Source organism: Hoplias malabaricus, chromosome X2 (assembly GCF_029633855.1).
Source record: "Hoplias malabaricus isolate fHopMal1 chromosome X2, fHopMal1.hap1, whole genome shotgun sequence".
In the NCBI taxonomy this organism is placed as follows: Eukaryota; Metazoa; Chordata; class Actinopteri; order Characiformes; family Erythrinidae; genus Hoplias; species Hoplias malabaricus.
This window is the reverse complement of record NC_089819.1, coordinates 46815827-46839366: the sequence shown is the minus strand read 5'-3', so window position 1 is coordinate 46839366 and position 23540 is coordinate 46815827. Positions and strand designations below refer to the sequence as shown.

The 23540-nt window shown below is 37.5% G+C and overlaps 1 protein-coding gene across 5 annotated transcripts in view; it reads left to right on the top strand.

The window, feature by feature from the left end:
- Positions 1 to 23540, top strand: part of LOC136676569 (FH1/FH2 domain-containing protein 1-like) — a 54425-nt gene that overhangs the window by 12072 nt on the left and 18813 nt on the right. The window contains exons 4-15 of one of the 5 annotated variants that reach the window (XM_066653664.1): positions 9351 to 9418; positions 11447 to 11552; positions 11963 to 12057; positions 12556 to 12667; positions 12809 to 12903; positions 13006 to 13149; positions 13461 to 13665; positions 15119 to 15272; positions 18137 to 18241; positions 20959 to 21042; positions 22180 to 22203; positions 23446 to 23496. In XM_066653664.1, coding sequence (XP_066509761.1) covers positions 9351 to 9418; positions 11447 to 11552; positions 11963 to 12057; positions 12556 to 12667; positions 12809 to 12903; positions 13006 to 13149; positions 13461 to 13665; positions 15119 to 15272; positions 18137 to 18241; positions 20959 to 21042; positions 22180 to 22203; positions 23446 to 23496 — 1243 coding nt within the window. The remainder of the gene's footprint in view (positions 1 to 9350; positions 9419 to 11446; positions 11553 to 11962; positions 12058 to 12555; positions 12668 to 12808; positions 12904 to 13005; positions 13150 to 13460; positions 13666 to 15118; positions 15273 to 18136; positions 18242 to 20958; positions 21043 to 22179; positions 22204 to 23445; positions 23497 to 23540) is intronic. The other 4 variants (XM_066653667.1, XM_066653665.1, XM_066653668.1 and 1 more) reach the window with 4 other exon arrangements.

Here is a 23540-nt window from a genome sequence, read left to right as displayed (position 1 = left end):
ATGCTCAGTGTACAATTCTTAGTCTGGCTTCCTTTGCACAGTTTTTACTGTCTTCCATTACCTTAATCAATCATTCATCTATAGATGTATTCCAAGCACTATGTTTTGTATTCATTTTCCCCCTGATCTTCCCCTTCATATTCCAAGCTGTGAAATGGGCTCTACAGATACTAAAATTAGCCATGACCTTCTTTAGCTTTTTCCATGGTACCCAGGGGTATTCTCTTGGGATTTATTTTTTTCTTATTAGCCTCTCTTGAACGGTGCCCCCATGCTCTTTGACCACATGTGACCAAAGCTTATGTTTCAGCCGTCAGGCATTTCACAGACCCATGGTGACTTTTCCCTAAGAAACACCATGTGGCTCTGGCCGCCTCACTTTGGGGGCATCTCTTTGAGATGGCTTCCCCCAGGCCACCTCAGCTGTTGTTGGTATCTGGGGAGGACGAGTTTGCACAAGGGTCAGGACTGGCCAGACAAGATCACATGGTATTCAGTGAGTCATACTCCAGGAATAACTGCTTATGTGTTTGTGTGTTTGACACAGCCCTGATCAACCTCTCATACAGAGTTTGTGTGTTCCTGGCCTTTTAGAAAGCTCCCCCAAAGCTGATGTGGAGGTTTTGGGACATGCTATTTTAATTCTAGTTTCTTTATATAATTATGCCAAGCCTGCAATTTCTTATTCCATGATCCTTCAAGTGATCTGACCTTGAACTCCATTTGTTCAAGCTATAAATACTCAAAGCAATGGCTCATTAAAAGCATGTTTAGGAATGTAGAGAAAGCCAGTCTTGGCATGCCACATTCCTCAAAAACAGAACAGAAATTTAATTGTATATTTATTAAGCGTGCTAATGAAAATTTAAACATGATAGTGGTAGCATAAGGCATTCCAAGATATGACAGATTCATGCCTGCGCAGCTACAAGAGTAGCACTCTTGGAGTTATCTACAGTCCTGGAAGGCATAACGGCCAGGTTATCAAAACAAGAGATTTGAGTGGTTTAAAACCCTGTGTTGACCTGCCAATTACCCAGACCCCAAGCACAGAGTGCACTCAGTTGATTTCTACCATGTGAATACTCCGTCTCTCACTTTCTGCTCAAGAAAGAGGATCATTAGTTTGTGGTTTGCCAATGGGTTTAGCTGAGTGGAGGGGTCAGTCAGCAATGAAAATAAACAAAATAGCTTATCACAAATTAAAGCGTTGGCACTGTTGACTGCTTTCTTACATGCGGTAGTTATCTTGGCTCAGCACTGCCTGCTGACACGTGACTAAAAATATATTTGCTTTAGAGCTCTTTGCCCAAACTGAAGATCTAGGAAATTACCTTGTTTTCCACCCTTTATGCATACCACAAGTAACTAAATGAATTTTAAATTCCGTAGAAAAAAAATTACATTTTAGCTTTGGCACCCACCTGCTGACTTTAAATTTGCCAGCATTTTTCAAACTGCCAGTAACATGACATCCTTGGCCAGCTCATGCCTGAATGTGAAATCCAACTACCATTTCTGTTACATAAGCTAGAGCAAGGCCTCTCTTTGACTAGTCATGAATGTCTATGACTGGACTTATTTATCATAAATATGGTTAAAACTCTTTTGTACTTTTTTCATATTTAATTTGTGACTGAATTTTGTGGGAACTGCATTTACGATTTAAGGCTATAACAGTTATTATGTATTGTTAAGATTATCTTTTTGTACAATGTGCCATTCCTTGAGACCAAGTTGCAGAATACAATCAATACTCTGAATGTCAGAGGTGTGAAGTGTTTTGTTACTGCAGAGTACAAGGGAAAGCCGTTAAAATGTTTAGCTGTTTCTGGCTTAGGAAATTTTATTATGGGGTGAATTTATTTATATATTTATTCATCCCATCACTGAAGATTTCAATCAAATCGATTTTGTTCCATTCAGTGATCCATATTCCAAAAAAAAAAAATAATTTTAAATACTCTATGCTCTAGAGTGTATTCTGTTTGTTGCTTTGAGGGCACAAGCAAACTGGATTCTTAAGGAGAGCTTGTATTCTGCAAAAGGCAGTAGGTGATAATGATCAGTGCTCCCTGAATACCGCAGAGGAGGTAAACACAGCCAGATGCCCTACAGCAGCACAGCATTAATTCACTGGAGACTTATCATTGTGTGTACACTGCTTAACCCCACAGAGTGCCCATTTACTCATGTTGCTGGTAACGTCACAAACTAGGATATTACACTAGTTTGAGGCCAAGGACTGTTTCCTGAGGTGGATTACTTCTGACTTTTGCAAAGGATTCTTTTGAAGCTTGAGAGCAAGTTTCTCAGTCCTGAGGTCACTCCTGAACAGAGTAGTGTGCAGGGCCCATATCCTGAAAGTCAAGATTTCCTGGTTCATTTGGGGTGTGACATGGTATGAAAACATCATTAGTTCCATAGCCAACCCCAATCCATACACTATAATCGGTTTGTCTGCTCTCTCTCTTTCTGTGTGTGTATATGTGTGTGCATGTATATAAAATATAAATTAAGGGAGAATATAAAGACTGAATTTTAAATTTTGCAAATTCTGAAATAAAGTAAATAAATAAACAAGAGGGACGTAAGGCTTTTAGGTAATACTGTGTATCGGTCTTGCTTTCTAAATTAGGCTCTGTCCAGACCCTTGTGAACATGACCCTTATTAAATGTGGCTGTGCTAAATTTATTTTCGTGATCTTAGTGAGATTATGATGAGGACAGAGTGTGGTTCTTTTATTTAAAGTTGATGATGTATTATGGTGCAGAACAGACCTTTTCAAAAATCCAGAGCAGCTGAACACAACCAGAGGTATCTCAGATTCTGGGAATAATTTAGATTGCCCTGCATTTGGCAGCTTGTGCTAGAATGAGCTCTTTCTCTTTTTGTATGTCCATATAAGGGTGTGGGAGTTTGGCTGGTGTGCACCATCCTACCTATACAGTGAACCAGACGGGGAATCTGGCCCATCGAGTATGGCTTCCGACATTTTGTGTATGGCTGAGTTTAACAAGGGTCCTGTAGTGAGTCCACACATGTTTACTTGTCCTCCAGGGAATAGTTTAACTTTTTGTAGCTTTTAACTGGGAACAAAAATAAAGAAACATGTACCTGTTTTGTCTAGTGGCTTGGCCTGTTTGTTTTAATTGGCATCAGGACAAAAGTGGTTTGTCAATGAGGAAAAGGAAGGAAGTGTGTGTTAATTTAGAATCATGTTTGTGTTCAGGTTATTTTTCTGTCACTTTTTGACCTCTGGTGGTTTGTCTTTCAACCTCACCTTATGAGATGCTAAAAACAAGACAAGATCTTAACATGTGTCTCTTGCTGTCTTTATACTTCAAAGGAAATAACCTATCCAGGAGCCATCGTCATATTCTATTCTTAACTTCTGATGGAGACATGACAGAAGGAGCTGCCTGTGTTTTCACATCCTCTCATGTTTCAGAGCACCAGAGCCCAATGAAAACAAAACTGGGTTTAAGCTCTTGCTGGGGACTTCAGCTTACTTCCACATAAATGTGCTACTGAGAAAACCTGTGAGGGATCTAGACGCGTTTGGGAAAAAAACCTTATAGGTTATAGCTCCAAAATGGTAGTTTCTAGGGAGATTAGCCTTAGTAGATTGATGGTAACTGCCTATATATTCTGTAACCTTCAGATGTTTTGATGATTGATAGTATTATGTAATGCACTGCTCTGCCTTTGTTGTGATCTGCCAGATTGTTAACTGTAGCTAAGCTTAACATCATGTTCCTCATTTAATGTGCTGACCAGTCATCTGATCATCTAAAATGAAAAGACTGAATAAACTAAAACAACTACCCATACTCACTTCTCAACAGTGCAGAATATTTTCAAATTGTGAAATATTTGATTGAGATTTGGAGTGAATTGTGGTTGTTTTCTATCCAGGATCAAATACACAGATTTAATGGCATCAATGGTACACAAATGATCTGATCTGAATTCTTATGAATTTGCTCTAGCTACTTTCCTCGTGTTTTTCACTCGGCCCTTATTATTGTTCAACCTATAATGACTTCCTGTGCCAGAACCTTGTAGACAATGGACTCTGGTTGGCCCTTTCTGACCCTCTTCAGATTTAATGACTCATAATCAGATATGTAGTCAGTTTTGTCCCTGCAGTGGAGACCTTTGACTCAAAAACACAACTAAAAACTTGCTGCAAAAGACTGAATGTGCTTCCAGACTTTATTATTCATTGTTTTTGGACAGAAGTAGTCGAGGGATTCTGTTGGGAAGTACTGCTCACCATCTACTGTTAAAGGCCAGTCAAGTCCAGCGAGTTTCAGAAATTTGCTCCTGTGTTTAGCCAGTAAGGAAATGAGCAGTTCAGTTGTGTGCCTGGTCATTAGTTATGGCCGTATGGGAGTGTTGATCTGGAGTCACTGTCTTTTTCCTGTTTACAAAAGTAGCCTGAAAATAAATAAAATAATCTGAGGTTATTTGAGGTGAATACTCTGAAATGTTACGTCTGTAACAGCAAATGGGAAATGCAATTCAGATTTTTTTGTACAGACACAAACAATATAGAAAGCATTATTTAAAAAAATATAGGCACATCCTTTTACCTGTCTAAGGATTCTAATCTTCTTATTGCTTTAGATCATTAATGGGAGTATTTGCAGAATTTTAGGCTATGTCAAGAGCATGGCTACGTCGAGAACATTGGACACTTTATTCGCAACATGTACAGTGATCCCTCGTTTTTCGCGGGGGATGCATTCCAAGACCACCCGTGAAAAATGAATTTCCGCGAAGTAGAGGAAAGATAGATATATAATTATTTTATTTTTTTAAAATGTATTTGGACTTTTGAAAACCCTCCCTGTGCTGTTAACAACCCACCCTTTGCATTAAACAGTCATTCTATAATGTTTTTCAGCTGGAACTACATGTGATATCCTACCAGTTTCTTTAATAGAGTAATTCCTAAGATGTGATTTAACGTAAGTAAATTTCACTCTGGTGTGGACATGAACGATACATGTACTGTACTGTAAGAAATACTTGTAAATGATATATTTTTTCACCTACAGGCCTAGTCTAATACATGTAAATAAAATAAAAAAATCCCCCTTGAAAAACCCGCAAAATAGCGAATCTGCGAAAGATGAACTGCGAAGTAGCAAGGGATTACTGTATAATCTAAACAGGAAAAAAAGGCTAGGTGGGTATATAGCTGTGCAGTATTGAGCCGTGGAGCAGGGGAGTGATCTGTGATTGTGTTAAATGAGACCCAAATTGGTCTTTTATTATAGACCTCTCAAATCCAGTATCAACACACATTGCTAATTCTGTCAAAAAACATGAACTGGGGTCATGTTGGTCCAGCATCTCAGAGAAAGGCAGATCTGGAATAAGTGGTTGTCTTTTTTTATGAATGTGATGAAGTGAATGGAAGAGCTGTGCATCAATCTAACTCTACCCCAAAGTTTGATAGATAGTCAGTGTAATTGGCTTAGCCGTTGCTCAGCTTTTAAGATTTCCTATGCAAAGAAGGTATACTAGGCCCAATCAGGTCTCCTCCAAAACTTTCCTCACATCATTCTAACAAATGGGATGCCAAGTTCCAAAATAATAGTATATTTGGCATGTGTGTTTTTACCAGCCCTGAAAAAAAGTAATTTTGTCATATTATGAACAGGATAAAGCAGATGTTTATCCAATTACCAGCATGGTGTTAGATTAAGCATTTTTGTTTCCCACGGTTCTTAGTGGAAATGTTGCTATTGTTTACATTCAGTCACTGTCGTTTGCATTTATGTTTTGCGTTAGACAAGTAATATAAACTTGAAATAGTTGTCAGTTTGCACTCCAAATGAATCTGAGGCCATTGAACCTTTTTATGCAAGTCTATTTTTTTTTTTGATCACCAGTTCTTTCAGCATAGTTGTTTAGAATCTGACAAAACAACAGTTGGTGCATCTTCCGTGTGGCTAGTGTATTTATGTATTTGGAAAAGGCTCCTGTCTTTGCTGCAGCTGTAAATGTTTGTGGTTTGTTGTCCTTGTTGTCCTGGCCTTCGCATATTGTACCCTGTGCGTCAGAGGGCTATACACGTCTTTTATGGGAAGCTATTTTTTTGGATCATGCAAAACCATCTCATATGCTGCATCTTCTTATTATACATTTATTCTTTCTCAACCTCGGACTTTACTTTATAGCCACATCACAGATGTTACCAGACAGTGAGTATGAAACCCAGCAATCTGTCATTGTTCAGAAAACAGCCATCCTCAATATGGCTGCATTAAAGGAGAAGACAAATGTATAATGTAAAAAGATTTTATTCTTAGTCTTTTTCGTAAGTTCAATATATGCAGGAGTAAAATTAAGTTTTTTTGTTTGACAGTATGACTCCAATGTCAATGACATTCTGAACACTTTAACAGACCTGGCTCATCCTAAATCCAAAATGCAGTCAATAATACAGTTAGGACTTATACCTGGAAGAATCATCAGCACATATCGCATGGCAATGGAAAATTTTGTTGAAGTCAATCCACCATTAAAGGTGTTCAAACTCTTAAAGGAGAAAAGAAGTTGTGTCATATAATGCAAAACGCTGTCCATGCAAAGTTGAATATCAAGTAACAAAGCAAAATTTCCTTATTCTGTACTGAGGAATGTGAACGTTTAAGTGCAGAAAAAAAACCAATGGTTTGTAGAGAGCAGTCGGAACTCATCATTTTCAGTTCCATTTATTTGATAAGATGTGCTACATTTTAAGGTACAATTGTAACATTTCTAATCCCATGCTATTATATCACAATATTGACTTGGTATCTCAAAATCTTGATAGGACATGTAGAAATAGTCACTTTTCCTCCGTTTTGAGGTGTTATGGGGAATATATGTCAGCAATGGGTGAAATCATAATTGGATGCTGGATGGACTCAGGATTTAGTTTTCTTGATTTAAGATTACTCTGAGTTTGAGTGTTGTATGTGTTTGTTTGACCTTATCATCTTGATTGGCTAACTTGATGACCACCAGGTGTGTGTTTTTGAATGTGTTTGGATTATGTGTGTTTTGGAAATTTGTTATTTATTGATGGTCATTTTCAGAGAGGCAATGCTTGTGATGACGGCTTATTCATTGGATAAACTAAAAGCCAGCCATCTAGACAAATGACACATTTCACTGTACAAATTATTAAGGAAAATAACTTGACACTGTTATGTAACATTGAAGACTTTAATTTCTGTGGTAAACTCATCTAGAAATACCACCACTAACTACTAGATCCATAAATCTTAGAACATAAAGCTTTCTCTTCATCTGAGAGCATCGCTGTACAGCATTTATGGATAGTTATATCCAGGAGTTAATTATAAGTGTCTTCTTTAATAAAGTTTTTTTTGCCTCTTCAGTCACTGAAAAATCAACTCTGGTCGTAAACAAATAAATTCCCATTTAGTCGCCTTCACAAATATTTTGAGGAGAGCGTAGCTTTATGATTACTCATACACAATTCTATATATTGTTCAGATAACATTTTATTTTAGATGCAGGTGATCCAGAATAAAGAGTATTGTGAAGTTAATGGAAACCTTATTGACCAGACAAATAGCTGCTCTCTACACGGCTCTGGCTGCTCCAAATTTCTCTGCAGGGATGTGTTTGAAATTAGTCCGTTTTTATTAATATTGGATAATGATTCTTACGTACGGTCAATTGTCCCTTTACACCCCCCCCCCCCCCTTGGCTCTTCCTGTAATTACATCATGTGGCTATGGTTACAAACCACTAGTCTGTTTATTGTCAGAGCAGATCACCAAAACAAGTCCAGGTTTTCCACAAGAAAAGCATATTTCTCAAAAGACATAAAAATAAAAATCCCTTTGAAGTCAGTGTATCGTTCATTGTGCAGGACTCCAGTCCTCCAAAAATGTCTCCCATGGGCCATTAGCTTTGACGATGGGGTCATGTTCAATGTTGCCATTTTTCTTTTACAGCATAGTAAGGACATTATTTTACCATTAGTCCTTAGTACAGAACAGAGTAAATGTTTTATTAAAGTATATTAATGTCATGGCAATGTCTAAACCTAGGAATCTATGGTAGGCTCGGGCTTATCTAGCTGTTTTTGTTGTAGCTACTCTAAATCTGACTTGCTGTTCTAAATGACTTGCTCTTGTGTTTTTTATAAAATTTGAATAGGCAGGGTTAAACCACAAGGAGTTAATTGAAGGATTTATGGAAATATGTAGTGTTTTGTGACCTCACAAAAACAATTAATTCAAAAGGGCCTGTTTGCGGATTATGTTTTATAAACATACTCAGGATGTGGAGGTACATAATTTAAAATAGTTGAAATGGTTATGTACTACATAGACGTTCTCCATGGTTTAGGTTTTAAATAGACAAACCAACCGTGTGTCAGTGTTGAGACCAGCGAGTCTGATGTCATATCTGTGCACACTGCTGTACTTCCTACATGTTCTTTCCCTGTGTTTCTTTTTCCTCATTCTCTTCAAGGAGTGGTACATTGAAAGTGAAAGTCATTAGTCACTGGACTAATGACATGCGTTTGCTGTATGGTGCCACAGTATACTTAGTGCTGGTTTTTTGGGGTTTTTTTTTTCTGACAGACATATTATGGCCCATGTTGCATGGACATGTTTGGTTCTTGGGCATGTTGTTTACGCTCTGGGGAAAGGCCCTTGTAAATAAAAGAGGGGAAGTTTAATCCTCTCTCTGAGAAAGTGTAGAAGGACTCAGGTCAGAACTTGCAGGCAGCAGAAATGAGCACTGGTCTTAGATTCGTTTTTGGCTTTGTGAGCTAATACTAAGCAAGTGTTGGGAAAGGTGTAAGGGTCCAGTTTTTCAGCTTTTGTAGATTTTTACCACAGTTCGAGGATACAAGCCATGTCATGTAGAGTTTTTGTTTGTGACTTTAAGCCTGTCATGGCTGCCAATAATTTCAAACACATACTCAACAAGATGGTTCTAAATTCAAGTCTCAATGTTAAGTGTATGCTGGGCTGAAAATAAATCAATTTACCTTACCTTCCTTCTGTAAAGTTGCTATTTTGGGGAGACATGTCACTGGACTGCATTGATGATCAGTCTGAGTGTCTTTCTATCTATCACAGAAACATACGGCTATAAACATTTTTACAGCTTAAGAGGCCTGATTAACTGACTGCCCTCACGTCCCTCTTTATAACGTTTTTATAGAGTCTGACACAGTTCCCTTGTTCAGTAATCTGTGGAATGCAAAGATACAATATCAGTGACTTTGGTTATAAAATTACATTTTCTGGTCATCAAAAGTAGATCCTGAATAATGAATGTTTCGTTTCTTCTTTTCTAGAGAAGCTGTATAATTCCCATGGCCCTGAACTCCGTCGGTCGCTCTTCTCCTTAAAGCAGCTCTTTCAGGTGAGAACACAGCTTGGACACCTGATACTGGGATTGTAGGTAAAGAGATCAGGGACTGAGAAAATGGGTAAGAGATTATATAAGGTCAAGACTGTTTGGTATGCGAGATGAAGAAAAGAAAAAAAAGAGGGGGAACGTGTCCCAATGTGATCTCTAACTGTGAGGCTTGTGTTTCTTGTATTTACAGTGGACCTGCTACACTATGTTATATAAATTAATAAAAACTGATTGCAGTAGTTTTGTACAGGCGCCAACTTTCACAAGAAATGTTCATGTCACAATAAACATTATGGGGTTAGTGTTAGGGATACGATTTATTCAAGTTTACAGTTTTTATCTTAAGTTAGTATTAGGTGTCATTTCAGTTGGCCTTTGCTCTTGGTCACATACAATGAACAAAATTTAATTCTGTTGATTGCGTTTATTTATATGGCCATTAATATTCAGATTCTATAACTATTTCTATTCTATAATTCTAGAAGATTTTATGGATTCATAATCATGACAGACATAATTCATAATTGAAACCTTATACAAAGTAAATGCTTGAAGAAAGTTAAATCTTTAGAATTTAGTAACATGTAAAGACAATGATGAAATCAGAGCTATGTAAAGGCAGGGACTTACTGGAAATATGTTGTTTATACTGATTAGAATGGTGTTCTCGCCAATTCCCTTGGTAGTACCTGCTCGTTTGGTTGGAACCTTTAGTCTGTGAGTCAGAGCTGCAAGCCATTACTTGTGCTTTGTTGTCTTGATTAGGGCTGCACAATTATGTGAGACTGCTGATTTTTTTTGATGGAGATTATGAATTCCAGTGAACTAATATTTATGCACACTTCAATACAATCACAGAACACTTCATGGAAACAAAAAGGAAACTACATTTAGTGTGTGTGTGTGTACTGAAGAAAAAAACTCTTTAGCAAACTCATTTAGTGCTACTCAGATCTAGAACACTTGTGAACTCTTGGAACCATTATCTTACACCAGCATCATACAAAATGGAATGCCTTACCGGTGGCCCTTTTGCAAGGGGCCAGAATATTATGTGATTAATGGGAAATCCACTAAACAGCCCTAATAATGAGTACTTTAATGTCTACACAGTTGAGTAATAAACTTATGCAGTGGTTTACTGGCACAAGTTCTAGGACATCAGCATCTGGACCAGCTTGTTTTTACCAAACCTTTCCAAGCCATTACTGATGCTAAGAACAAAGCATCTGGGAGCGAGACAGATAAAAGCATGGCACCCATTGAATATCTGTTTATCAAATTAATTTATTACATTCTGTTTAGTTGCTGGATTGAAACTGCAATTTCAAAACAGGAATTGACCTTAGCCCTCAGAGTCAGCACTTAGATCAGTGAAACCATAAGGCTATTACATGAAGAAACGCCCTCTACGAGAGAAGGTGAAGGTACAGGAATACCACACATTCCACAGAGGACTCTGTAATTGCATCAGTAGTTAAACGGTAACTTCACAGAAAGTCTGTAGACTCTTAGACTATCTCCTGGGTGCCCTTCCATTCTTTGTTAAAACTTTTAATACATTTTCTTACTGTAATTTTTGTGCTAGTTAAGCACCACTGTATTTAATGAACACTATAAATGTGTAGTGTGTGTATGTTATCAGATTTTTAAGACAAAGGATATGAATTATGTTTCAAAGTAAATTTGAGTAAACCAGTAGAAAAGAACATATATGTTTTGCAAAAATTAATCTGAGGTGTGTGTGTATATATTTTATTTCTACAATTACTTACTGTAGTTTATTATAATATTTTGGCAGATTGGTGTGTGTATATAAAGGGTCAAATTGTGTCCATATTATGGTATTTATAATTGATTTGTGTGTTAATTTTCTGTAATCTGGGTTTCCAATAATCTGTGTTATACAACAACCGATGCAAAGAATTTTGACCGCATCCACGCTCTCCTTTTTTTTTAAATTTAATTTTCTTTAAACATGTTGACGATTTTAATGTTGGTGGAATTTACAACGTCAGTTCTTTCCTACAGGACGACAAGGACCTGGTGCCGGAGTTTGTGAACTCTGATGGTCTAACCTGTTTTATAAAAGTGGGTGCAGAAGCAGACCACAACTACCAGAACTACATCCTTAGAGGTGAGGGATACAGTACAGGTAAAACATGATATATATAGTGAGGTATACTAACTCTTAAGATGCTAGTACAATGAAATAAGCATGCTGCTGAAACTTCAGCTACCGTAGCTTATCTTGCCAGGTCAAAACACGGTGCAGATTTGATCTTTAGATTTGTTGTCTCACTCATGGGAAACTAAATATTCTGCAGATTTGTCTTGGAACAGGAAGTTTATGCTATTGTGTGCTAGCATAACAAACGGCTTACTGTACAAATCTGTACATCCGCCAGAATGAATCCCACACTTGATTTTACTTAGCGTCGTGTTCATGAACTTTCCCATCCTCACTTGATTGTTCTCGCTATGAAATCAAAGGCAAAAGCGTTACTATCATAATCTGGCTTTTTTTTATTCCTGTGTGTATTTTAGCTCTCAGCCAAATCATGTTGTTTGTGGACGGCATGAATGGAGTCATAAACCATAATGAGACAGTGCAGTGGCTCTACACCCTTACTGGCAGCCTGGTGAGTGACTTCTGTGTTATGCAACTGCACACAGTCACACTGACCACTTAGCGACTTGCTGCAAATGAACACCAGAGTGCATACCCTAAGTCTCTCCCCATTTAAGCTACAGTTCACACGGTCTCAGCATTTAATAAACAGCAGTCTGACTAATTATCCATGTGTGCTTTGTATTACAGTTCAAAATGGAAGAAAAAAATGTATATATTAAACATTTGTTTAATGTTGTTTGTTCAATACATGAAGTCTTTTCAGAATTTATTCTAATGTATTCCTTTAAAAGTCTCCTATTTTATATATTCATTTGCTTATTGCAAAACATGTAAATGTAAAATTAAATTGAAATATCAGTATGAATATTAATGAATGTAACAATAATTGTTCAAAGTAGGAGTTAATGTTATTTGCTATGATTTATCCTAGGATTTATACTGCCATCTAGTGTACAAATGATAGACATACAAACACCTTCACTCACTCATTAATTCACTCTTTCAGTCTCGGCTGGTGGTGAAGACGGCCCTGAAGCTGCTGATAGTATTTGTTGAATACACAGAGTCAAACAGTCCCCTACTCATTCAGGCTGTTAACACAGTGGACGGGAAAAAAGGTACACCTGATCCACACAATACACCATAAATACACTCAGAGTATGCCTTGCCTTGCTGGTTTAATGTTAATTTAGAGTGAATTTATTTACTGTCCATGTGTTAGCCTCAGAGTGCCCCTTGTTTATAATGCTCTGTTGTAGGTGTCAAATCCTGGTCATACTTGATTGACATTCTGGAGGAGAAAAATGGGTCTGATACAGAGCTCCTTGTCTACACTATGACCCTCATCAACAAGGTAACACATTAAATTATATCAATGGTTGGCAACAATACAATGATATCCAATTAAATATTTTATGAATAATTCTCTCTGTTTCTCTCTCCTTTTCTTTCTCAGGCTCTGTCAGCTCTCCCTGATCAGGACTCATTTTATGATGTGACAGATTGTCTTGAGCAACAGGGAATGGAACGAATAATGCAGAAGCACATGACCAGCCGAGGAATTGACCCTGATCTCAAGCAGCTGTTCACCACGTATGAGGTAATGAAACACTGTAGTCTGATTACTTATTTAATTATTTTTATTATTATGGTTAATATTTTGTATCTCCAAAATGGTGTTTTCTGGAGAAGAGAAAAATGTCCTTAACTTTCAGTGGCAGTTAAAGGAAAACAATCCTTATAGTAATTTTATATTTTGATGGTCCATGCTAAACAAACTGGGGCTTCTACATTCTGGATTAGAATTACATGTGGATAGGTTTATAAAGGTTATTACTTATCTGCCCAAATTATCTGAAAGTATACACACATAATATCACAGCACTGACTTTTTTTTTTTGGGCAATGTAGAATTCTTTGAAGTATGAAGACGGAGAGATGGATGAAGCCTCTCCTCACATCCGTAAGGAGAGGAGAAAAGCAGCCAGCAGTGATCAGGAGGGCCGGAGGAGCCGGAGGTCCTCAGCACAGAGCTTTCCAGATGGTCCTTTCCCTCCTTCTATGCCTGCCTCTTCATCATCATCATCATCCGTTTCCTCACAAAGTCCAACTACAGGTTTGTGCAAACCTCATCAAGAGTTTAGACGTTTTGTAATATACAATAAAAGCAGCAACAGAGAGATGTTTACCATTGTTTTACACCTTTTTAATTTCCTATAAATTTCACTTTTCACTTACAAACTTCTCTCGTGTTGGTCAGTGAAATCATTAGAAGTCTTTGTACTTTAGTGTGTTAAATATTTTAAAGAGAATTAACAGATCATAGAATATAATTTTTATTGTATTTCAAACCCTGTCCCAACTCTTCTACAAATGGATCCACTGTCCTGCACACTGACATTTATTTCTGTAGTTATACTCAAGGATGCTGCAAAACAGGATTATTCAGATGATGCCAATATCCACAGCATTTTAGGAAAGGCTAAAAAAAAATCGGGGCTTCTACATTCTGGATTAGAATTACATATGGATAGATTTATAAAGGTTATTACTAATCTGCCCATGTGATAAAGTTCAGATATTCCTATAACAATTCATATTAAACAATAAAATTATTTGTTTTACCATTTGTTTATAGTAAACCTTCAAAATTACATATCTCATGTTGAACTAAATTCATAACATTTATCATTAAACATGTAAGACTGTCATTATTGCAAGGTTTTGATTGACATGACACATTGCATCAGTTGGCTTACTGCTGTTAAAAAAACCTAATGCTGTTCAATAAACTAATCTACAGGGTGGGCCATTTATATGGATACACCTTAATAAAATGGGAATGGTTGGTGATATTAACTTCCTGTTTGTGGCACATTAGTATATGAGTATATTAGTATTATTAGTATATTATATAATATATAAAATATATTAGTATATTTTGGATCCAACTTTTGTTTTTTTTGACAAAAGAGGGTCATGTGACACATCAAACAATTAAACATATCTTCCTTTATTCTTTCATGAGTTATTTCCAAGTTTCTGACCACTTATAAAATGTGTTCAAAGTGCTGCCCATTGTGTTGGATTGTCAATGCAACCCTCTTCTCCCACTCTTCACACACTGATAACAACACCGCAGGAGAAATGCTAGCACAGGCTTCCAGTATCTGTAGTTTTCCCATTGAAAAAACAAAAGTTGGATCCAAAATGGCCGATTTCAAAATGGCCACCATGGTCACCACCCATCTTGAAAAGTCCCCCCCCTCCCATATACTACTGTGCCACAAACAGGAAGTTAATATCACCAACCATTCCCATTTTATTACAGTGTATCCATATATAAGGCCCACCCTGTACTCAAAATAAGTACATACATTCTTCTGCAAGGCATGAGTAGGCTATGATATTTCATTCACCCAACACTGCAGCATTAATGCACAATTTAGGTTTGTATGCAGTCTTATGTGTAAATGTTGAGCATTTAATAGCACTTACATAGTTAACGTACAGATTTAGTGCTCTCTTTCATCTAGGGCTTAGTCATACTATTTCTCCTTTGCCCTCAGACACCCCATCCTCTCCTGTACCTCCTATCACTGTCAGCCCTGAGCCTGACAGCCCTTCCACCAGCACCACTGAGACCCCTGCTCAGAGCCCCTCCTCTCTACCATCCCCTGTGGTGAGCAACGGAACTGCTACCAATGACCTGGAGCAGCGCCTGTGAGTATTGCCTGGGTTGGTTTGTTTGTTTACTATTTATGGGGAAAAATGAAAGCTCATATTTGTAAAAGAGAATGTATTAAAAAACCTTAATGTATTAATCAGATGCATCATATTAATTCCATTCCTCTTGCTCACAGCTTAATGACAGGGCTCACTAGGGCACTTATGAATACCGCAAGATCACTCTAAGTCTGACTGACACCTATTATAGGCCTTCAGAATAATTGATGTTCACAATGTTTTTAAACACTTATCCCATTAGGTGTCATTGGTAATAAAGGTTGCGTTGGCTAACTTTTGTCAAGTTTTTTTTAACACAGGTTATGTGACAGTTTTGTGTCTTTCTGACATTGTATCTGACCCCTCCCCTTTTTTTTGTACAATTACTTTAGATTTAAAAGATTGTGACACATTGCAAGGAAATGATGCAGATAAGACTTAGGTTATTAGAAGTATCCTATATAAACTTTAATAAAGGCTTATTCTAATAACATATGTCATATCAGCATTGTCAGTTGTCCTGGAAAGTTGTAATAAAAATCCCCTACAGTAAATGACCTGTGTTGATTGCCCAATCAAAAAACTTGAGTTTGTGGCCACTAATATCATTTGCCACTCAGTCGCACTCAGCCCAAAGTAAATGTGGGTTTTTGTGAGGATTTGCATGGCGCTATTCAACCACACACTGCCCACAGTCAGCCCAAAGTGAGCAAGTGGGGGACATGCATACATTTTCCGATTCCTTCAGATAAAAACTGTGCAATTTCTGTTCACGCCACATGGGAGCAGTATACGCAATGCATGTCTCCCTTTTTTCCAGCTTGTGTAGGATACACTAGGGCACCTAAGGAAAGCTGATTACGTTTATACTAATATCATAGGAGAAAAATGAACCCCAGCTTGTTCTTTCCAGTTCTTTCTGGAATTAAATGGTGTGTAAACGCATACGTGTGTGTGTATACACACTTTTGATTGAAAGCTGCAATTTTGCTTGGTCTCACTCAGTGGGGAATAATAGACCGACCAACACAAATGTTGTCTCTAGCTGGGTGTAAGAGACCACAGCTTACTGACAGGAACTGATCTATTACTACCACTCCTCTTTCTTTCCATATGCGGTAATGCAGCCTTTAGAACAGACACACACATAGACTAGTGATCTTAGGTATTGTTTTATGTGGCAAAATAACTTTCAGCTTGATTTATGACCCTGTCTCCTGGCAGTGGCAGGGAAAAGGAACCCAGAAAAACCTCTTTTTAAGAAGAAAAGTTTAGTTTAGAAAGATTAAATGTACTGCTCTAAATAGCCTACACAAGTAATAAAATCTTTCATTCCTACACCCTTTCTTCAAGATCTTAACGAACAGGTTATTTGTTAAAATACTCCATACGTTTTTTTTTTGAGCAGCTGCTATTAAGTTAAAAGACCTTTCCCTCCTCCTACTGTTATGCTTGAGGAGATACTGCAGACTGGTTTTAAATTCCCTGGCATTTCCAGTCCTTGGGCAAGACGACAAATCCAGGGTAGTTCTGTCCCAAAAGGCCACTGCTCCCTTCAAAAACAGATTTGCACACAATGTATAAACGAGGTTAAAAAAAGATAACAGCAGCTTTCATGGCTAAAATAAATTAGTAATGAAGCCTACAGCAAGGGTGGGGAAGTCATAACAAACACACCATAACAAAGTAATTTCATAGGAAATACCCACTGAGAAAATTGCCTATGCCCTTTGTGTATAGGGTTGTGATAAACTGGCAACTTGACAGTCGTAGAGCCACAGGATTAAAGCCATTCTGTGAATGAACCTGCTTGAAAAAAAAGCAAAGGGAATTGATTTCTGTTCTTAATTTTAAAAATGAATGACATTGTGCATTAGCAGGTACATTTGCCCTAACCAGCTCCTCTTATTTGGACCAAATTACTACATGCCTTTCCAAGTATAGTCCAAAACCAAAGCAACGTTTTATTCAGCCACTACCTATATGTGGAGGGCCAATGTTTGGCTTGGAATGAGTTTTTCTCTTACTAAAGCTGTGGGAATTTAGCTTTCTGGTTGCAGAGGGCTTGCAGAACATAGTGCTGGTCTCTCTTACCAGTGTTTATACATCTCCTGATCTGTCCCCTGCAGTGTTTTTAGTCAGTCCTATTTTAATTCAATGACTAAGTGCAGAACATATTCAGTGTAAAAAGTAAAACAGGGCAGAACCTGAAGTGTTGTTGTATTTTGAACTAATGTAAAATAATCAGTTCTGTTTATTTAAAATTAAGCTGTGTTTCGTTCAGGGTACTGGACTGCTTCTTACAACAGGAAGTAATTTGTTTAAGATTGAATTGATGAGAGGTTCTTATGGTGCTTTCCTATGATTAGTTTTATTTATTTATTTAAAACTATTTTTGTGGGATGTAAGTTGTAAGCATTTATGCAAATGTGTTTTGTCTAAGTTTTTAATGTCCTTTTATGCTCTTAAGAAATAAGTGGTTTTATTATTAATTATTATTATTATTTTTCATCACCCTCATGCCACAAAAATACTTGTGGCAGTCGGTTTAAATCTTTTTTTTTTTTTTTTTTTTTTTTTTTTTTTTTTTTTTGTGTGAGTCAAAGACTGAGCAACAACAAATCATTCGTGGTGTTCCACACTTGCAGTAATTACTACCCCAGCTTTATCTCTTTCCGCTCTTTCTGCTACTGGGCGTTAGTGCATCACGCTTCATCCATGGTTGGGACTGTGTGGTGTCATGCTTACTGGTGTTTTGGGTCATTTTGGTCAATGTTTTTAACCCTCTGCTTTACTCATGTAACTAGACATCACTTCCACGTCTCCTCTCTTCTCTCTCACATTCCCGCTCCTTCCACCAGGGGTCGCTCTTTCGTGAGTCAGTACATGGCTCATATGGGGATTTCTAGGCGGAGGTTAAAAAAGGCGGGGTCTATAACAGAGGAGCCCTCCACTCCCTCCAAAAGGTCTGTATAACAGCTATCACCACCCTCAATCATGTCGCTGGAAGACGCCCTATTTGCAGATCGGATATCAGTTTTAACTCGTTTTAGCGATTGTTTTAAAAAAAGTTTGTGTCTTTAGTTTTTCACTAGAACCACAAGGCTATTGTGGTACGTGGGTAAAATCAGTTAATTGGCTTAAACCACATCAAGATCTTAAGGGAGAATTAATTATTTTTTCTCCTAAGATATTTGTGGTCATTGATTTGTTTGATCATTTGAGAAGTAAATCTAGCCTTTCAGTAGGGTGACCAGACGTCCTCTTTTACCTGGACATGTCCTCTTTTTTAGACTTAAAACAATGTCCGGGCGTAATTTCACAAACGTCCGGGATTTTGTTTTTCTAGAGTTTACATAGAATTTCGAGAAGCGTTTCGTTCACAAACTAGTCCCGCCCTCCCCTACTCCGTTTGGTTCGCTTGAGTGAGAAGGGGGCGCGGTGAAGTAGCATAAAATCTTCGGATTGGACGGTCTGACTGTAGCGCTACCGTTATTGGTCAATAACCTTCTCTGTAAACATTTAATTGGTCAGTCTGCACGTCAGTAGTCCTTGTTTACGTCAGGCAAAGCTCCTGTACCTACCCTCATCTCGAGCAGCTATGACGAAACGTAAATGTAAGTTCTCGGATGAATTATAAAAGAAATTCCCATGTTTTCCCACGTGTAGCAAATAAAGGTGTAAAGGACCTAAAAGCCCCCCCCCCCCCCCCTTCGGGTGTCCTCTTTTTCCCCCATCTCAGATCTGGTCACCCTACTTTCAGTGATGTGGAATGGTGCAATGAAATGTATAGTTTTGTTGTAAAAAGCACAATATACAAATTAAATCTATTGATTGAACCATATTTTCCTTAGTAATGGTGATTGTTCAAACATGGCGATAAGAACAAGATGTCTGAATTCAGGCACTAAAAGTTTCATTAGAATGACACCTTTCACACCAAACCACTCAGACGTATGTGTTATAATGTAGACATTTTAATAATCTCAGCTTTGACTCTGTATTGTATAAAAATGGATAAAAGTAGGTTACTAGTCTAATATATCAGCAGCAGTCATTTGTTCCTTTAGATAACACTATTTCATATGGTGTCCGAAACTACATAAGTAGGGTGACTATATCTGATCTTAAATGTTTACAGAGAAGGTTATCAACTAATAACGGTAGCTCTACAGTCAGACCGTGCAATCAGAAGATTTTAGGCTACTTCACCACGCCCCTTTCTCACTCAAGCGAACCAAACGGAGTAGGGGAGGGCGGGACTAGTTTGTGAACGAAACGCTTCTCCAAATTCTATGTAAGCTCTAGAAAAAAAAATGTCCTGGTGAAATTTCACAAACGTCCGAGATTTTGAAGTCTAAAAAAGTCTAAAAAAAAAAGAGGACATGTCTGGGTAAAAGAGGACGTCTGGTCAACCTATACAGAAGCATTAGTGTAGGGGCTAATTAATGTGGTATAGCCTTCCATTATTTGTAAGTTACATTAAACTTTTGACCCATGTGCCAAACAAATACAACAATATGAAGACAAACTTTGGACACAGACTGTATTTTTGTTGTACTCCATTAAAGACAAACAACTGCTCCATTTATGGATTGGATATAAGGAACTGATCCAAATCAGATCTGCTTAAAGGGATAACTTTTACCTGCAGCTTCTCTTTGGTTTCCAAACTAACCACAGGGATACCACTCATCACATGGTGGTGCAGCCTAGCACCTTTATTTAAACACTAGTGTCTTCTGTATCACTTGTGTTTAGTTGGAGAAACTGAGGTCTGCTAAAGAAGGAAATGAAGACAAATAGCCCTAATGTGTGCGAATATGTTCTCTATTGAGAATATGGTACATAATATCAAACAAAATAATGTCCTTCACAGAAAGGAAAGTGAATCACAAAGTTTGAATGTGGTTAAGTGTCAGAGGAACTGTTTTCAGCATTCTGCTGGCAGGGTAGTGTTTCTCCCACAGTACACTGCATTCAGACCTGGATAGACAGACCGTCTTTGGCTGTGTGTGTTTTTGTGTGTGGGGGTTTTGGTTGTGAAAAGAGGGGATTAGTTCAGTGTTCTCTAAAGGAGAACGACTCCCCCTCTCTTCTTCTTGCTGGAGCTGAAAAGCAGCCCAGTTCATCTCAGCACTGCCACAACGTCAGCTCGCCTGAGGAGTGTTAAGTAAGAAAAGTTGGCAGTCACTTTGCAGAAATAGTTTTTGTGTGTGTGTGAGAGAACACAAAACAACCAATATCATATTACTCTTAAAGGTCCGAATTTTATCAGCAACTTTAAAAGGGCTCTAAACTTTTTTTTTTTTCAAATATTTTTATGTGGTTTTGTTGTATTTCGTATCACTTTCTTTTAGCCTCAGATTTCTTAATTAATTGTTTCTGTTCATTAGAAACCTCTGGTGTCAACCAATGTGACTTCTAGCCTAGCCATGAATTCTTAGGCTAGTCATGTGTAGTAAAAATTAATTATACATAGTAATATCTTTTGTATATAGCAGAGTCAGAAGATAAATTTAGCATCATACTGGTTCATGTGAGTAGTGTGTGTGTGTGTGTGTGTGCGCAGTGTCTGTGGATCTGAGATGACTGTGACTATGTCTGAGCTGTAGTGCCTTGGCTGTGAACTTATTGTGTGTGTGTGTGTGTGTGTGTGTGTGTGTGTGTGTGTGGACTACAGCACATCTCCCATAGCGGCACCTCCCCAGGAGAAGCAGACGACTCAGGAGCAGCAGAACCACACAGAGACTAAAGGAAGCTTTAAGTGAGTATTGTTACAGTAACTGTCACTCTGATTCAAGAAGAGAAAGAAGAGGGAGATAAAATACAATTTTGAAAGGGATGGAGTAAGTAAAGAGAAAAAGATAAGAATATAAAAGAAAGAAGAGATGAGTAGACACAGGAATGGGGAAGGATACGCTGGTGCACTTTTCTAATTATGGAAATAGAATTCAAGTACTGTGTTCCTGCAGATTTGTGTTTGTAGGTTTTGGTTTTTTTTTTCCTGTTTGAAGTCAGGAAGATCATCAAATATAGCATCTCAAAGAATATGTTTATAGGAAGGGGCAAAATATTTCATATGTTGTAAATGTCAGATAATTTTTGCATTTCAGGAGAAAGGAAAAGCATGTTTAACGTAATGGAAATAAATGTAACAGCATTTGGATCCATTTGTGATGGTCCATCTTAATGACATTTTCATACAAACAAAAGCAGCTGTTGTGTGCTGAGGATATTTCAATGGGAAGCGATTATTTGTGCAATTACTTTAAACCCTTTCTATTTCTATTCTATTTTCATCATTATTTCAATAAGTAATATTGAAATTTTTAACTTAACAGTGAGACTTTGCTTTCAGTGAGAGTTTAATACGTTGCTTATTATACAAACGATTCTATGGAAAGTTTAATATTTAGTCTGAATCTGACAGCAAATGGTGAATCAGGATGTGTGACTCGCTGAATTACGCTGTACTCATAGTGTTGGGTAATGTGCGATTTTCAGACTCGCTCTTATCTTTAGCAATTCAACATGAATTTTTTTATTTATTTATTTTTCAAATGAAAATCTATACTATTGTAGTCTAATCTGTCCCCCAGGATTCTGTTTGTGTCCCAGATTTTTATACAGTAACTTAAAGTAATGACATTCCTTGCATTCCTGCTTTCTGCTCATGCTAGAAATGTCTCATCTATTACTTCTTGCTATTGTCTTCCTCAGAGTCTGTCTTGACACTCTTTCAGCTTTTTTCTTTTTTTTTTCCTTATTGTTTTGATCTGCCTATCTGTGTCTTTATTCTCTGTCCTCATAATGTTTGGCTTCGTTCCTAATCTTTCTGCGGCTTCCAACATTCCTCCTCCTTCCCTTTCTCTCCCTTTTTTTTCTCTCTCTCCTTTCTCAGACGGCACGAGACAGATTCTGTTTGGTGAGTAGCTGCAGCATGGCCAAGGAATGCAATCTTCAGTAGAGCTCACAGTCTTGATCATTAAGTGTTTAGTCATTTTTGGGGAGTCCAAGTAGAAGTGGTTATTGTTAGTCATTGGAATATACAGTAAATGATCAGTAATACCAAATGGATGACTGCTTTATTAGTGTTGTTTGCACGGATATTCTGCCCTCATTTGATCTGACGTTTCCGGTGTCCAAACTTGCCTTATCTTCCTCACTTTCCCTCCCTCACAGGGCTTTTTTTTTTTTTTAACTGGCCTTTTGAGCTGTGTTCCTTTAGTTTTTCTTTCCCGTCAGTGTGTCACCCCACTGCTCAGTTTTGACTTTGTCTCCTTGGAGACTTTCACAGAGCACCAAAATCCAACTCCCATCTCACTTTGCTCAAAATGAATCATGCAAAAGCCATTCAGATTTTATGCAAGTGTTTTTCACTTTGGAGACTGTGCATTCTATCACAAGTGATGCCTCGTGTATTTGAGGCCAGGAGTATTAGAAAGTGCGAGTTAACACTGGGTGTCTGTCAACTACTGTGACAGATCATGGCAATATTTGTTATCCTCCAGCTTGTTAAATTGTTCAGTGGCATTTCATTAGAGTTCTAAAAGAAATGCTGGGTTGGCCTCATGTCCCTGAGGGGGCACATGTTCGCACTCACCCTCTCTAGATTGGTGGCATTAATAAAATATCCTGGTTTGTTTTAACTTACAAGCTCAATAATTAATTACTTATATGATATTCACATCTGGCTGTAATGAATAATTAGATTAAATGATACATAAATGAGATTTATTCACAATGTATTTGCAGCTATATAGAATGAGAAGAGTATGAATTTTTCAAATAGCTAGAAATACAAAAAATTGTTACTTTTTAAGAATGTTAAAAATAGCCAAATTATAATCACTTTTATTTATTAACATTGTATGCAACTATTAAAATGAAAGTATAACCACAAATAGACAAATATTTTGATTCCTACCTGTCCCACCTAGCTGTCGAACTCAAACAGACAATATCCACTACAGCCCTCTAAAATTCTTATAGATTCACATACTGTTCATAGATTTCTTGGTTAAATGAATTGTAGCATTAACGCAGAGATAAATGCATGAACTATTTTTGGGTTGAACTGCTGAGTGGGCCAGATGGAGGTTTTCTTCTAGACATTTTGTAGCTATAAGCAGCTCCTTCTCACATGTAAACTGAAATCTCTCTCCAGCTCTGAGGATTGTAATGTGATTAGGGACCTGCCAGTTCTGAGGAATTATAAGTAAGTATAAACCCGTCCAAGGGTTTGGAGGTGGTGATGGTGAT